Raw genomic sequence first — 17,780 nt, 5'->3', positions numbered from 1 at the left:
ATGCCTGGCCAGGTGGGGGTATCAGTAATTCAGTTTGCTGGTATTCCAGTGGATTTACCCCCAAAATACCGGCAAACTCGAAATGATCCTCATAGAGTGTTCTCTCCTTATTGCATTCTGGTAATGTAATTTATGGAGGGGTCATTAACTTGTCCTAAAAGGATTTTGTGGTGTCATCTTTTGCGATTCTACTCATAAGGGTCCATGAGATCTTAAGAACTATAAACTGTGTGGGAAACCTTGGCCTCTCTCCTGCTCAACCATTAGGTAATAGCCACACCTGAAACCTCTACCCATTGACGTTCGGGGGGCCACAAACCCCATTACCAATCCATTGGGAAGAAGAGAAGTTGCTTAGGGAATTATTGTTCAGGACAAATGTTCATTCAAGAAGGCTTTAAGTGGCTCAAATACTATGTTTTATTAAGTCTACTTGTTAGTACACATAGACCCTGAAGAGGCCTTCTCAGCACTGAGGAGAGAAGTGTAGAGTTAGACCAGACAGACAGCCTTGGTTCACAGGAAAGCTATACTGAAAAGCCAGGTCTTGAGGAATTGGAGGAAGGGTGGAAACATGTGAGTAGAGCTTAGAGAAGGAGGATCAGAGTTCCAGAATACAGAGGCCGAGGCAGAGAATAATCTCACTCCAAGCACCCAAGAAGAATAAGGCAGGAGACAGGACACATGAAAGGATGGCCCTACCCAAAAGACCAGCAATGAAGAATGCAGCGCACCTTAAAACAAATTCTGCTGCTCAATAGGGAGCCAATGAAGAGAATGCAGAATAGGGGCAATGTGTGTGCACCATGTATTGTTGGAGACCAGTCTTGCAGCTGCATTTTTAATAATCTGCGATTGCTTAATGCTGACCAGCTGCACGGTTACATTGGTGGGAGCAAGAAAGGCTCCTTCATGGCTCGGGCGAGATCTGATTTTGTCAGGTTCAGACATAGTCCAGTTGCCTGATGTTGGATTTTCTGTTTTTGCTTCACTGGCAGTATTGACCTAGTTACTCGTCACAGTCCAGTGGAGACAGTGCAATTGCTCTGGAAAGCTCCATTGAGTTTTTTGTGTTCAGAAGAGTGTGCACCCTTCCATCCTCGAGAGAGTAAGGCGAGCGCCCTTCACAATAGCAGCCATCTGGTAAGACGAAGAGAAGTCTGGGTCGATCCAGACTCCGAGTCCCAGCTTCTTCACATACGATCATGCCTCTTGGGGCAACAGGAATGGGCCAGTCCCCAGGATCTTTTTCTTGGATTCACTCACGCACAGGTGTCCTTGCATCATCCACTGGGGAATGTTTCAAAAGGAATTGGAGAACTTGTTCCAAACTCCTGAAACTTTTTTCCTAATCAGAGGTGCAACTGAACATTGCCCGCATGGATCGGGAACTGCAGTTGGTGTTCGGTGATAGCTTCCACTAAAGATCACATATAGATATTATACCGTAACAGTGACATCAAGGAGCTTGATTGCTGAGGTGACGTTGCCGATTCTAACCTTTTGACTCCGATTTGAGACATATGATCAAACCCATTTTAGGGACACACCTGAAACCTCTGCCCACTCTCTGAAACATTGCACTAGGATATTATGCTCATCGGCGTTGTAAGCAGCCCACAAATTGAGGCGGATAAAAGTTTTCACTACTCCTATGTTTAGGGAGGTCAAGAGCTTTGGCCTGGTGTTAAACAAGGTACATTTTGGTGCCTTAAGGGGCAAAACTGTCATGGAGTAGGTAATTTACTTCCACAGAGCTTTCGAGTTGATGAGTCATATCCCTTTTTTAAGATTTACTAAGAAAATGAAGGATGGGAAATGATAGATTTGCAGCCACAGAACAGGGACCACTTAAATTACCATAGGACAACAACCATGGTGGCGCGGATAAGGGAGGCGGTGCGACTCAAATTGCTTCTTGACCAGCACTCGTATTTACTTGCAAATTACACCTGACAGGAAGGAAGTGTGCAGCAGCCATGATAACTTGGCTTCCTTCTAGCCGCCTAACCACGAACAGGGCAACGTTTAGAAGACTACAGATGCATCAGAAATGTACAGAAACCTGCAGTATCAGGAGCCCCAAGCAAAGCTTCATCACGCATGCCAGCTAGTGCACGCCCCAATGCCGTGCACTGGAGGTCTGCAACACCAGTGTTTATGGCCGCATCTACATGACTCTAGCTTCAAAATAGGGATCTACCAAAAGTATCTCCAGGTACATAACGAGGGTGTTGTTTGTGTTTTCATTCATTGAAATACTTTTGTCTGTAAATTTGATTTCAAAGCTCTTGAGTTTTGCTTTGCATAGGTCACTGTTGATGTGGACTGGGATTGCAAGAATATCAGGTAATTGATTTCTTTAGTGTGGTGTAGAGTTTGAGGGTGAGGGTAACCAGCGATGCTATGCGAAATGTGGGACGGCAGTTGGTATGTGAGGCCTCGTCTGTTTGCCATCGTTTAGTATCCTTCAGACTAGTAGCTACAATACAGTGCTGGTGGCACTCTGAATGAAAGGACTGATAGTCTGTCTTGCTCTGAAGCCTACTATATTGGTATTGTATAGTTTCTATGTTTTTCTTCTACCCTGCCTCACAATGGATCTGACAATTCCAAACTACTATAGCCTGTGGCCCACAAAAGGCCTAGCTAGTAAGTGATACATGCTTGTCCCCTAAGGGAAAATCTAGAAATAAAGACACTAGTGTTGAATAAAATATACTTTATTGAGAGAGAGAGAGAGAGAGAGAGAGAGAGAGAGAGAGAGAGAGAGAGAGAGAGAGAGAGAGAGAGAGAGAGAGAGAGAGAGAGAGAGAGAGAGAGTGAGTGTGTGTGTGTGTGTTGTGTTTTTTTTTTTTTTTTTTTTTTTTACTGGTCCATCCAGCCACATGTTCAAGAAAGAAAACAAAGGAAAGAACAAAGACAGAACTCCCTGCCAAAGAATGGAAAAAATAGCGAGAAAAAGAGGAAGACAGAAGAGACAGGAGAAGAGGAGAAAATCGAGAAAAATAACCCTATGGGGCGTGAGGGGGCACTGCCTGAAGCTGCCCTTCAGGGACTAACAACATTTGGGTTGCAGCTTGACATGTGTGGGGAGCCCATAATGAGATATCCGTGGTGCTGAGCTGCATGTCAGGGAAAGCTCAGCTGCCCACAGGGCCGTGGCAGGTATTGGTCCACTGAGGGGCCAAACCGGGCAGGCCCAGGAATATGAAAGGGCCCCGGCAGCGTGCGTGAGGCTGCCCAGGCTGAAGATGTACAGCCCAGCCTGGGCCACGTGAGATGGGTGGCCGGACCAGGCTGCCCAGCCGTGCCCCCAGTCGGCCTGCCTTATGGCGGGCGAGGCAGATCCTTCTGAAAGTCCTTCTGGGCCAAGCGAGCCAGGCGGTGGCCCGTGAGGTGAAGAGCAGTACTTCTGCTCTGTCCACGATGGCAGAGCGGTGAAAATAAAGTCCTGGACTGCCAGAGCAGCCTGGCTGGAGAGCGGGATGGTATAAGTCCTGGGCTGTCTCATTGTAGCAGCCCAGGTGATGGAAACCCCTGGGCTGCTGCAAGGAGGCAGCTTGGGTGAAGCCCTGGCAGCCCACCCCCCAGCGTCCTTGTAACGTAATGCTGAGGGGTGGGCTGCGAAGCTGAGAAGGTGGCAGCTGCACCAGTGAACAATGGCGGCATCCCCGTTGCCATGGGGATACTGCCTGACTTTAAAATGGTGCCAGGACACGGCAGTGAGTGTGGTGGAATCCCCACCTCAACGGGATAGCACCTGAATAAAATATGGCACCCAGGCGCATGGCAGTGATGCAATGAGCCTCACTGCAACTGGGCCCACCTAGAATACTTAACAGGTGTTGCCAGGAGTGGCAATGAATACGCGGGGAGTGGCAATGAATATGGTGAGCTCGGCACACGCAGGGGGCCACCCCTAAAACATTTTAACAGTGCAGCCACGCAGTAAGTGTGGTTCACCCCACTTGGTGGACAGGGTCACCCAGAAGAGTGAACAGTGGGGGCCAGGCCCGAGTTACATCAGGGGATAGGCCCCAGTCACCCAGCTACTAAGGACAGCACTAAAGGTCCTATGAAGGGGGTGACTGGCTGCAGCAGTCACCCCAATTGTGATTTAATATATTATATGTTGTATGCAGGCCTTCAGATAAGGTGCGTACAAGGCCTTTTTATGCATGAAAATCTTGTAAATACGACAGATTTATTATTATCCTGTGTACATTTACACACAAGTTTAGAGCAGAGGGCAGTGCAAAGAGTCAGGTTACTTGACACAAACCAGAACGCTTCTTTTGATTTTTATCGACATGAACGTAATTGCAAGCCATGGATTAAAGCCTCTGAAACAATGGATTTCTTTGAAGCCTTTCAAAAAAAGGAAACTGCACACTGTGATTTAAAGGAATGGTTTATTTCCATTCAGCTTCTGCCGTGTTGATGCTCATGAAGCAAACAGAAGCACCACACATATTTATTTTCCTAGCATTTAGGATTGTATAATAAATAAGATGGAAAACTAAGTTGCAATTGAGAATTAACATTTTGTAACAAAGACATTTTTTTTTCCAGTGAAAGCAAACCAGTATTTCACTAATGTATTTTTCAGAGTTCCTGTGCTACGTGCATAATCATGCGTAGGCAGATCATGTTTACATTTATAATTTATGAGTCTAATTATAAAAACAGTGTGTAAAATGATGACTATGCACGGTCTAGTTTACACCCATTCAACCTTGCAGCAAATGGGGTACATTACTGTAAATGGTCAGTGGCAGCAGAGTCTTTGCTCAAGCGTGAGTGATTGTCATTACTCAAATCACCGGTTTTCTAGCCTTTCAAATCTTCAAGACTACATCTAAAACATCCAAAACCTGAACCGCCAGGAAGTGCAAGCGCTCTGTTAAAAAACAAACAAATGAAAGTAAATAGAAACTCAGCAGAACATGTCCCTGTGATAATCCAGATCAGTATTTAACTTTATGTAGCGCTTCATACATCGTTCGTCCAACATCTAAGCACTGCGATTATTACACCTCAGTCGATACTCAGTCAACCGACCCCTGAAGGATGTTAGCCAATAAGATAGTTCAGCATGTTGAGCACTCGTTGCTGCGATCTGTGCATGAGCTGTAGGTTGCAGGCACGAATACCGGCAAGGCCAACTCAGCCTTTTATCCTTTCGAGGTCGATAAAGGAGTACCGACTTTGTTTTTTGTGATAATTGTGATAAATATTTTCTATGTACAGCGCTTTGCCAAAAGCGCTATGCCAAAAGCACTATATAAATAACCATTTGGCCATAAGAGTAGATATAGAATTTAGCATGGAGTCCTTGCCTCCCTGCCCTGTTGTATCATAACATTGGCATACGGTTAGGTAGTAATAGCTCCAAGAAATGAGGACTTTCATTCAACATCAAAAGACAATTCTGCTATCGAACCTCAAAACACACAATACAATTCATGTTTGCTTTACTATGTAATCGGCTAGGTTTTTGTGTTTTCAACATTTAAATACATACAAGATAGAGCAAATGGCCAGACCTTAGAGACATAATGAAAGGAGTTTTCTGTCACAATGCAGAACGCTGCCGTATATTAATGATTTCCATACGTTTTTGCACACGTCGGCTGGATGTCACATACATGTTACTCTCTTGCAAAGGAGAAAAGTCATTTTTACTCTCTTAAAATCACATTTATTCTCCAAGTTTAAAAATAGGGAGTTCAATTGTCCCACCTCAAAATCTTATCTGGAGCACTTGTATGTCATTGTTATGTATATGTATGTTTATATACTTAAGTGTACACTATATGTTATGCAGTGTAGTATATATTTATAAATATTAATATACATGTTAAGTATGGGACAATAGAGTGGAGGATTATTTAGATTTTTAAGTAGGTATAGAATATTAAGTATATATATGGGGTAGAAGGGAGGTACTCTGGCTTGAGGTAGCAGGAGGAATCGGTGCCCTGCCTGAGGTTGCCTATATAGGCGAGACCACCCACAGAGGGCATCCTCTGGCCTCACACTCCATGTGGGTGGTACCTGGAGTGAGGGAAGAGGACTGGTGCGTCGTACTCACCCCATGCGTCCTGAGCCCCCTCCATGGGAGGGTGGGCTGAACTAAGAGATCCCCATTTAGTTGGTACTCACGCCAGGGGGATGTCAGGAAGGGGGTAGGAAATGTATTCAAGAGAATACGTGTTTTTATAAATAAAGAGGGGTCTCAGTTGGGACCCCTATCAAATTCCCCTTGGGGTCTGTGTCCAATTAGTAAAGTAATACCTCGGGGTGTAGCCCATCTCCTGTTCACAGCAACTTTATTTTCGGGTGCAGCGCCCCTCCCTATCTAGCTGTCCTGGATTGTGGGGATGGTGTTTCCCATGGGAACTGCCCCCGCTCCGGGGAAGGGACCACGGCTGAAAGCAGGGGATACACTACTCTCTGGCACCCAAATGTGCTGCGGTGGGAGACCGTTTTGGGGAACTTGTGGACATTCACAAGCCACCTCCATTTGGAAGGCCATTTAGAACTTTGACCTGCAACCCTGAGGTAAATTCTGCCTCCCGCCCAAAGTTGCAGATGTGTCAGCAGGCCATTGTCAGAAACCCTGCATTGCACTCTTGTCTGATACACCCACATATTTGCTAGTGTCATAGGTTCATGGTTTTCTTTATTTATATTTATTCTCCCTCACTGTTCCAGTAAATCTACTACTTCGCCCTGCCCCCCCCCCCGCCAGACCCCATCCCCTTGTAAGTTAGATCACCCTGAGTTATTGCGGAAGAGTGGGGCTCATTCTAATGATTTGCTATTGGGGGATCTGTACAGAGAACATTATGATGATAAGGCTGCAGTCTCTAGGCTTGGGGCACCCTTGGGACACCCCGGTGTTGTTCATTAAGGACCTGGCAACATATTTTACAGCACTGTTAGAGAGATAGTGGGATTGTATGTGGATGGGTGCCACTTTAATGCGCAAATGGAATTTCACTTATATTGGTGCTATTTTGCAATGTTTTCCTTTTCATAAACTAGAAAGTCTTTTATCGAGTTTTTGGGGGTTTTATGTTTGATGTTATTTATTTTATGAACTTTGGAACTATTCTGTTTTTTTTTAAATCCTCTGCTTACTATATCTCTGCAAAACAAAAATAAAAGTACAAATAAAGTAGGGCGTAGTCAGCAAATATTGAATAATCAACAGGTACATTTCTACACTGCCCAGAGTAGGAGACGTACAATTCCATACATTGATCTGAATGGGTATTTTCAGGACCAATCGGATTACACATTGCAGAAAATCCTGGCACGGGTCTATGATACACAACTGTGGAGTCAAGCCTGATAGTTGGATGGCCCACCTCTAGCTGGCATTCCTGCACCCACCACTCCCCATATACACAACCCCTCGCGGGCCTCTGCGATGTGCTGCGCCTGTATCCCCTGCCTGTCGCCCCTCGCTGCGGGGTCTTTCCCGGCACTCTCTGCGTGTCTCTCTCTGCCCCTGGTGCACCTGAGTCTATACTTTCTTGTGTTTCAGAAAAGGACACCAGCCCCGCCTCCCCCGTCAGTCCGGCTTCCACGTGTGGCTGGGAGAAGCAGAGCTACCTTGAAGGTAACACGTCACGGGGGCGGTCCTGTCTGTCACATGTCCGATGATGCCAAGAAGGCTAATGTTGCTGTATTTAGAATTAATCAATACATCAATATACATTTTTTTGGGCGGAAACATACATTTCCATAAAAGTACAGTGCATCGTCCAACTACATATTATTGTAGAGCCATTCAAGTACCTCCTTAGAAATGGCAATTACTTAGCATGTATGTCAAAAGCATCACAGATTAATTTATGCGAAGCAGTGACACCATCCTTACATTCTGCTCTACAGCTTACAAGATCATACAGACAACCATCACACGCAACCAAGGCGAAAGACTTCACGTTCCAGCTATTAGCCAGGAACACACACATCACTTGTCCCCTGGCGTGACTTCCAGTTGTCCACGTACACACAACACACCGTTTCTTACTCGCCACATTTGAATGATCACTCGCCACTGGTAAGCGGGGAGTGCACATTTTGAGGCCTAATGTTAATGTTTCTCATGGTTATGTATTGTCTCTTGCTACCAAATGTCTGCATAGTAACATGTTATAATACTACTGGCATTATTCCTTCGGCTATTTAATAAAGATATAAAATCATGGGGCAACATTGTTTAAAATCATGCAGTAGTTTGTTTGTGCCTACACCTCTTTGCGCCAAATTTCTGATGTAAATGAATAAAAGTACGTAGTCAAGTTTCTTCAAGTATATTTTCTTAATTTATTTGATATATGTTCTGCCCATATGGATGACACGTGTTTCGGCGTTCCATTGGCGCCTTTTTCAAATCCGGGCTAAATGCAAGCGTAACATGTAATAAAACAAAACACAAAATATAACATATGAAATAGCATTTTAGCATATTTTATAACACATTTAGTAGTTAGAATAGTGACTTAGGCTGTGTAGTATATCCTTTTAGCATTCTCAAATTGCATGAACACCTAAAAGTGCAGCACCTCTTAGTTACCTCAAATGGTTAAAAATAAATCCATTACAGTGACTATGTTAGTTTTTTAAAATTAAATTTGTGCAATCCGAAAAAGAAGTAAGTATGGGATGGCATGGACCTAACAATTTTTGGCTGTCAGAAAAGCATGTGAATTTGTTTTCTTACCCTTATTGAATGTAATGCGAATCTCCCTTTCCTTATTTCCGGGAATTAGTTTTTAGTTGAAGTGTATCACGGTAGTTCCAGGGTTAAATCCCACCTAGAACAAATTTGGTTGTTCTGTTATGCTAACATTAGCCTTTTAACCTTCTATCGGATTGATTCTTTATGCATGATTCCCTAGCATATATTTAGACACATTTTAAACTCTAGTAAGCATGACTAGTAACATCTTTCTCATTGCATTTGTGTAAAAAGTGCTATTCATATTTACAATCCTCCAATCGCATTACATATCCTTGGTCTCATGCATTCTGTTACTCTAGCGGTCACTAGGAATTACTTTTTCAGTTACAATGACTGGTAACCGATTTGCTCCCCATTTGTGTTTACCAAAACACCCTTTCGCGTGAGTTTGAAATCCCAACCAAAATATATTTTGTTTATGCCACTCGACATCAAGCGTGCTGAATTCTACATTGAGCATGCTTGTAGCGGTGGTCTTTCCACCCCTTAAAAGCGCTTACCTACAAAATTCTCTTGCTCATGCCTCAAGCATCGGGGGTCCTGTTTTGGTTCTGGCAAATCCTTGTTCATAAAGAGTTACAGATTGCTAGTCCCTCTTTCCTTTTGTTCATTTACAAAGTTCGGCGGCCATACTTTGGGCTGAGTTTTAGTACGTAAGTCCTTTTTTCCTTTTTGATGTTTAAAATGATCTGTTGCATTTGTGTTTAGTGTAACATTGATTTGAATTTAAACTTCCGTATTTATCTTGCGCGGCTGATCTGTTACTTATTATTATGTCCAAATTTACAAAAATTAAAGTTAAAGGAGTAACTAATTTTTCCTTTATATTATGTATACCTAAGACAGTTTCCTGTTGGGAATGGTGCATTATGGTAACTTTAGTTTTCTTCATTGACCATTATTTTCTCACTATATTTTATTAGCATTCTTTTCACAATTTCAGAATGGTGCATTGTGGTACCTGTGGTTTGATGTAAATTTCGCCTCTCTCATCTGTTTAACTTTCATCTGATTAGCGGTTTCGCCCATTTAGGATCTCCCCATGTGTATATCTAAAACATATGATTTAACAGTGCACATTCTTTTCACAATTTCAGAATAGTGCATTGTGGTACCTGTGGTTTGATGTTAATTTCGCCTCTCTCATCTGTTTAACTTTCATCTGATTAGCGGTTTCGCCCATATATATATATATTGTGAAAAGAATGTGCACTGTTAAATCATATGTTTTAGATATACACATGGGGAGATCCTAAATGGGCGAAACCGCTAATCAGATGAAAGTTAAACAGATGAGAGAGGCGAAATTTACATCAAACCACAGGTACCACAATGCACCATTCTGAAATTGTGAAAAGAATGCTAATAAAATATAGTGAGAAAATAATGGTCAATGAAGAAAACTAAAGTTACCATAATGCACCATTCCCAACAGGAAACTGTCTTAGGTATACATAATATAAAGGAAAAATTAGTTACTCCTTTAACTTTAATTTTTGTAAATTTGGACATAATAATAAGTAACAGATCAGCCGCGCAAGATAAATACGGAAGTTTAAATTCAAATCAATGTTACACTAAACACAAATGCAACAGATCATTTTAAACATCAAAAAGGAAAAAAGGACTTACGTACTAAAACTCAGCCCAAAGTATGGCCGCCGAACTTTGTAAATGAACAAAAGGAAAGAGGGACTAGCAATCTGTAACTCTTTATGAACAAGGATTTGCCAGAACCAAAACAGGACCCCCGATGCTTGAGGCATGAGCAAGAGAATTTTGTAGGTAAGCGCTTTTAAGGGGTGGAAAGACCACCGCTACAAGCATGCTCAATGTAGAATTCAGCACGCTTGATGTCGAGTGGCATAAACAAAATATATTTTGGTTGGGATTTCAAACTCACGCGAAAGGGTGTTTTGGTAAACACAAATGGGGAGCAAATCGGTTACCAGTCATTGTAACTGAAAAAGTAATTCCTAGTGACCGCTAGAGTAACAGAATGCATGAGACCAAGGATATGTAATGCGATTGGAGGATTGTAAATATGAATAGCACTTTTTACACAAATGCAATGAGAAAGATGTTACTAGTCATGCTTACTAGAGTTTAAAATGTGTCTAAATATATGCTAGGGAATCATGCATAAAGAATCAATCCGATAGAAGGTTAAAAGGTTAATGTTAGCATAACAGAACAACCAAATTTGTTCTAGGTGGGATTTAACCCTGGAACTACCGTGATACACTTCAACTAAAAACTAATTCCCGGAAATAAGGAAAGGGAGATTCGCATTACATTCAATAAGGGTAAGAAAACAAATTCACATGCTTTTCTGACAGCCAAAAATTGTTAGGTCCATGCCATCCCATACTTACTTCTTTTTCGGATTGCACAAATTTAATTTTAAAAAACTAACATAGTCACTGTAATGGATTTATTTTTAACCATTTGAGGTAACTAAGAGGTGCTGCACTTTTAGGTGTTCATGCAATTTGAGAATGCTAAAAGGATATACTACACAGCCTAAGTCACTATTCTAACTACTAAATGTGTTATAAAATATGCTAAAATGCTATTTCATATGTTATATTTTGTGTTTTGTTTTATTACATGTTACGCTTGCATTTAGCCCGGATTTGAAAAAGGCGCCAATGGAACGCCGAAACACGTGTCATCCATATGGGCAGAACATATATCAAATAAATTAAGAAAATATACTTGAAGAAACTTGACTACGTACTTTTATTCATTTACATCAGAAATTTGGCGCAAAGAGGTGTAGGCACAAACAAACTACTGCTTACTTTACAAACGGAGCTGAGGGACTCTATGTCTCCGTGTTGACCTACATCCTTGCGACACAAGAATAAAATAATAAAATAAGAAAACCATTGCCAACTTTAATAGCACTAACATACGGGTCGCGAGAGTACACCTTATGAGATCCCCACTCAAGAAGTTCCTCACTCAGTAGATTGTTTAAAATCATGTCCTTTTCAAATTAATACACTTTGCTTCCCCCAACTGTGCTGTCAAGTGAGCAGAATAGCAGGAAGGGGCATGAGGGACTCCCCAGAGTCGTCATCATACATATGGCTGTATGGTGCTACTAATGCATAGGGCTTCATTACGAGGTAGGAGGTAAGGGATTACCGGCACCGGTAAGGACACCGGTGCCCGTAATCCCTTACCTCCATTTTCCGAGGTCCCTTAGCAGGTCCCTTCCTTAACGCCTGGTCTGACCAGGTGTTAAGGACGGGACCCGCTAAGAGACTTCAGAGCTAATAACGGTACCGCAAATTGCAGTACCGTTATTAGCTACTTGCCCATTCCCATTGAGCCCTATGGGGACTCAAATGGGAATGGGGAATGGTTCTCAGAATGGGGATTTACCGGGTCCTCCAAGGTTGGAATGACCCGGTAAGTACCCATTCCGAGAACCTGGACCCGGTATGCGGTAAGGGGGTAGCCATGGTGCTAATTGCACCATGGCTACCTCCTACCTCGTAATGAGGCCCATAGACATAGGGTTTCCAGCTCAGATGTATATGAAGTTATGGTAGTATGGTAAGTTCCATTAAATGTAGTAGTGGATCCTGTTGAGATTAAAATAGCCCATTGCAACATCCCAAAGGTTTCGCCGTTAACAAAGTCCCGGCAATTACTAATGTTAAGCATTTCACTGTTAGTTTTTAGGCAGTTGAAATCGTGATGTGGGTTTAGTACTTGCATGCCAGAGGAGTGATTGCAGGGGTAGAGAGGGGACAGGAGACAGCTCATTCTCACAGCATACCTCAAGTGGGTGCTTTCAGACTTAAAGGAGAGAGTTAACTGCTTGTAACATTGAAGCTGCACTAGAATAGTCTCATTAGAATGCGTAAAGAAGTTAGATGCCGCCACACAAATAGATTTGCCCCACCCCATCACCCGTGAAGTTAGCGCCTCTCCCAACATTTGAAGGGTTAGCCCCCCAAAATGTAGGTTTTGTTGAGCCCCTGAACACAAGCCCACACACCATTCACCATACACATACGCACACACACATGCACACCCAGCCACCCTTACATTTAAGTGTGCACCCTTTCACCAAACAGGCATACCCAGGCATCCACCCATACATTTAAGTGTGCACCCTTTCAACATACAGGCACACCCAGGCAGCCACCCATACATTTAAGTGTGCACCCTTTATGATATGATATGAGAGGTTATTTTTAATACGCAAAGATTTCTAAGCGCTGGCCCGAACCTGTGGTGCTCCTTGTCGTCTTGCTTCCAAGCTGAGCATGTTGCCCCTGAGCTATCCTCCCGAGACATTCGGGAGGATGTTCCCCCGTTGGTGCCGTTGCATCGGATGACGAGGACTCTAGCAGCAGCCATGGCTTCGACCTGGAGGCCATTGACCTTTCAGCGGAACCCTCCGTTCCCAGGTGCCCGTCCCCTGCCCAGAAAGACAGATCACTGGTATTGTTATGGGGAGTACACACCCCCGGCAACAGGGGCAAACCCGCAACACCCAAGGAAAAGCACACAACCCCCGAAGCCTCCTCAACAGATACGTCGAGGAAGCAGCAAATGCCAACAGGCCTGCCGAAGACTTTGCTAGTGCCTGCCGACCCTTGCGGTCCAGCTCCCTCTCCACAATCGTCTTCTCGGCATGCGAATGGGCACTCTACTCATAAGGGCATTCCCACTAAAAAGCACAAGAGTGCCGACATGCCGTCCAAGAGCACTTCAGCTCCTAAGGTTTTGATTAGATACTTTGTCTGGAATGAACAACCATTAGCTTTATATTGGAAATGAATTGGAAATTAATTGTATTTTTCTTCACTATCTTAAAATAATGGAATGTTTTAAGGATTCATTCAGTTTGAATGAGTGTATGGATGCATGATTTGTAGGATGTTTTTATAAAAAACTGATTAAAATGTTTTAATGATTTGTTATATATTCAAATCAAAATAAAATAAAATAATGATTTGATTTCCTTAGTTTTCTGCCTTCCTTCCCGAGTTAGTCTCGCTCTCCTGGCACCACCTTGTGCTTTTTTGATGGAGTCGACAGCCGCAACGGTGCCTAGAAGCATGTACAAATCCATAATACAGCTAGGTAAATTGTACGAGAGTCTTGCGGCTATTGTTTCGGCAGCAGAACGGCCAAAAAGCACCCCCTCTTGTTGAGAGGAGTCCACCAAAAGCCCTCAGCCCCTATCTAGGGCCTTAACTGGCAAATCCCACACACCCCCTCTGAAGAGCCTTTCCCTCCTCCAGATCCCTCTGCTTCATCACTGTGGAGCAGGCAGAGGTTTCAAAGTTATATGGATAGGATGTCTCAGTTCATAGACTTTTCTGAAAAATGTATAACTCCCAAGAAACCTACGGAGGAAGACTCCTGCCCCATTACGCCAAAGATGCAGAAGCTCCCAATTCAAGCACAGACTCACCAGAAGGAGGTATTCGAGTTTTCTGAGCCAGAGGAAACGTATTATGATCCTTTTAGTCATGAGGACAATCCTTTTGGTCAGGACACCACTGACCAGTGACCAGACTGGGAACAAGATCAACCAACAGTTGAAGGGCCTTGGCTTTCACCTACTCCTACCCCAGTTGTTATTTGTCTGGACCCGCCTTCCTCACCTCAACAGAGGCAGTCATCATCAACAGATGACCAGATGGCATTTAATGCCATCCTAAAGAGGCTGCAGACCATTTTCAAATTGCCACACAGGAGGCTGTTCAGTACTCTGCTTTTGTTGAGGACATTCTTAAAGAAAAACCTCCTACAAGTCAAGCTATCCCTCTGCTGAACTCCGTAAAGAAGCGTCTAGCTCCTTCCTTACTGTCCCCTTCCCTTACAAGGGCTGTCAACCCTTGCATTGAGAAACTGTTTCACCCCTCTCCATCTGACCCTATGTACATTGGAGGTCATGCCATACCAGAATCACTGGTTGTTACAACCACCAGGAAAAGGGCTGGGGTGCCACTGTCTATGGCAGAGGCTCCCCCCCGATGGGTATTGCAAACGACTTCATGCCCTTGGCAAGAGCATTACCACGTCTGCAGCCTATTCTACCAGAATTGCAAATAATACCACCCTTCTTGGTAGTTAAAGTGACATGCAATGGGGCCTACTTCAACAAGGCCCCCAAGAGGTCCCTGAACACACTCAATCATGCCTGCTGGCGGTCGTCTCTGAGGGTAGACAGGTGACCCACAACATTCTCAAGAACACACTAGATGCTGCTGAAACAGCGGCACGCACTCTGGCACAAGGAACTCAGAATTCAGACTGGAAATTCAGGCATCCTTAATAAATAAGCCTGTGGAAGACTCTAACTTGTTTGGTAAGGCTGTAGATGATGCCTTGGAAATGGCTAAGGAAGAGCATGAGACATTAAAGTCCCTCAATCAGATCAGAGACAGGCCCTTTCAAGGCGAGGAGATGCAAACCCTTGCCGTTCCTTTCGGGGTCAGTCCTTCTGCCGATCTCCACACAGGCAATTTGGTGCAGTAGGTACCCCATGGTCCTCCGGACAAGGTTAACTGGCAACAGTGAATACCAGCAAAGGGGACAGCACAGAGACAAGGGTAGAGGCAGAAAATCCACCTCAAGAGGCTCCCCGGCCTCCGCATCAAAATGACTCGCCAATTCGGGTCCACTCCCATGCCTCCCCGGTCAGAGGACGGTTGTCATCATTCCTTCGTGCATGGGAGGGGGTCACTTTAGACCAGTGGGTGCTCAAGACTGTTACCCACGTTTATTGTATCGATTTCCACCGGCCACCTCGATACCATCCACCAAAGAGCAGACACCTATCACCAGCACACCTGCAAATCCTGCTGGAAGAGGTGCAGATCCTTCAAGAAAAGAGCACCAAAGAATGTGTCCCCATTCACCATGTAAATGAGGGTATATGTAGCTCCTTGTACCCAAAAAGGATCTCACCATGTGGCCTATGTTAGACTTGTGCCCAGCGAACAAATATGTCAAACCGCAAAAATTCAGAATGGCAAGATTGCAGAAAGTAATCCCTCTGGTGCAGAGGGATTATGTGGAAACATTGGATAGGAAAGATGCATACTTTCATATTTCAATGTTGCAAGCGCATAGAAAATACGTAAGGTTCATGATAGAGGACAAGCACTATGAGTTTAAGGTTCTTCCCTTGGGCATCGCCTCAGCTCCATGGGTGTTCACAAAGGTAATAGGGGTAGTAGCTGCTTACCTGCACGGGCAGTCCATCCCAGTCTACCCTTATCTCGACTACTGGCTAATAACAGGGGATTCATACAGAACATGCCTAACAAATACCTAGAAGACGGAAGATCTCCTCTTCAGTTTAGTGTTCTCGATCAACAAGAAAAAGTCCAGCCTAGACCCCAGCCAAGTTAAACAGTTACTGGGGCCTCTAATTAGGACCAAAGTTGGCCTTGTCTTTCCCTCCATCGAGAGGGTTCAAAACATGGTGTTACAGATCCCTCAATATGTAGCCAGTTATGAGGTGACCGTACACAAAGCCATGCGACTGCTAGGGTAGATGGCCTCCTGCATTTACCTAGTCCCACACGCACATCTGCGCATGCACCCCATGCAAGAGTGGCTCTCGATGCAATGGTGTCAGGCCAGCGTACAATGGGATGATATAGTGGTTGTCTCGGCAGCCCTCGTTCAGTCTCTGCAGTGGTGGTCAAAGGAAAAGCTTCTGAAGGGGAAAACCTTCACCACCCCCGCAGTAGAAGTCACTCTTACCACAGGTGCATCTCTGGGATGGGGGGGTCACCTCCTTCACCAGCTAGCGCATGACGTGCGGTCCCCAGTGGTAGCAACCAACCACACAAACCTGTTGCAACTGCTAGCAGTGTTCAAGGACCTGAAGGCATTCCAAACAGACCTCCAGGGGAAGACAGTCCTAGTCCTCACAGACAGTACTACGGCCATGTACTATCTAAACAAACAAGGGAATACTCACTCTCCAGGGCTATCCAAACAGTTTCTGAACATATGGAAAACGGCTCTCAAACGCAAAATGTCCCTCCTGTCACAACACATTCCAGGGAAACTCAATCTTCAGGCAGACGTACTCAGCGGAGACTTCCCACTTCCTGCAGAGTACAAGTGGCGATTACATGAAAACATAGTTTTCAACGTCTTCACAGACTGGGGCTTCGCAGATATCGACTTGTTCACAACTCTGGAGAACGCACAGTGCCCAGATTATGCCTCCAGGTACCTGCAGAACCGCTCTAAGGGGAACAATCTCTGGATAACATGGTCAGGGAAATGTGTCTACGCTTTTTCCCCAACTCCCCTGCTCAACAGGATAGTGCACAAGATGCGCTAGGAACCAGCCAGTATGATTTTGATGGCCCCAATGTGGGCCTGCCAACCCTGGTTCTCTCATCTCATGGCAATGTCAGTCTGCCCTCCCAGGAAACTGCCCTGCCCTTACAACATGCTGTCGCAAGACAGGGGGCAAACACTTCACACATGCCTTCAAACGCTCAATTTAGCAGTCTGGCTCCTGTGGTCATAGAGTGCAGACACCTCCAACTCAAACAAAGATGTATAGACATTCTCAGGGAAGCACGAAAACCCGACACCAGACATTGCTACTCCAGCAAATGGTAACACTTTGTCATCTGGTGTACCGGCAAAAGCATCAATCCTATTTAATGCACACCCACACATATTGTCCTCTATCTGACTCACCTGCTAGAGTCATTCATTTCAATTCCTTAAAAGTCCACTGAGCCGCACTTTCAGCATATACCACATCCCAGACAAAGGTTTTGTGGTGGAAAATTCCAGTAATAAAGGCATTTATAGAGGGTGTCAAGCGAATTCATCCCCCTGTTTCAAACCCAGCTCATGGATGGGACCTGAACTTTGTACTTACTAGCCTAAGGGGGCCTCCTTTTGAAACAATGCATAAGGCTTGTCTTAAAGCACTCACCTACAAGACCACCTTCTTGGTGGTGATCACGTCAATAAGGAGAGTTAGTGAACGGCAAGCCCT

The 17,780-nt window shown here is 44.3% G+C and overlaps 1 protein-coding gene across 4 annotated transcripts in view; it reads left to right on the top strand.

The window, feature by feature from the left end:
• The window catches only part of VWA5B2 (von Willebrand factor A domain containing 5B2), a 967,193-nt gene that overhangs the window by 849,911 nt on the left and 99,502 nt on the right, over positions 1-17,780 (top strand). For 3 of the 4 annotated variants that reach the window (XM_069618816.1, XM_069618815.1, XM_069618817.1), the window contains one exon: positions 7,559-7,633. The exons of the other annotated variant lie outside the window; for it this stretch is intronic. In XM_069618816.1, the coding sequence (XP_069474917.1) occupies positions 7,559-7,633 (75 nt within the window). The remainder of the gene's footprint in view (positions 1-7,558; positions 7,634-17,780) is intronic. 4 annotated transcript variants of the gene reach the window in all.

Source organism: Ambystoma mexicanum, chromosome 10 (assembly GCF_040938575.1).
Source record: "Ambystoma mexicanum isolate Mex_15411 chromosome 10, UKY_AmexF1_1, whole genome shotgun sequence".
Lineage (NCBI taxonomy): Eukaryota > Metazoa > Chordata > Amphibia > Caudata > Ambystomatidae > Ambystoma > Ambystoma mexicanum.
Note: the sequence above shows the minus strand (reverse complement) of the source record. Positions and strands in the feature narration are given on the sequence as shown.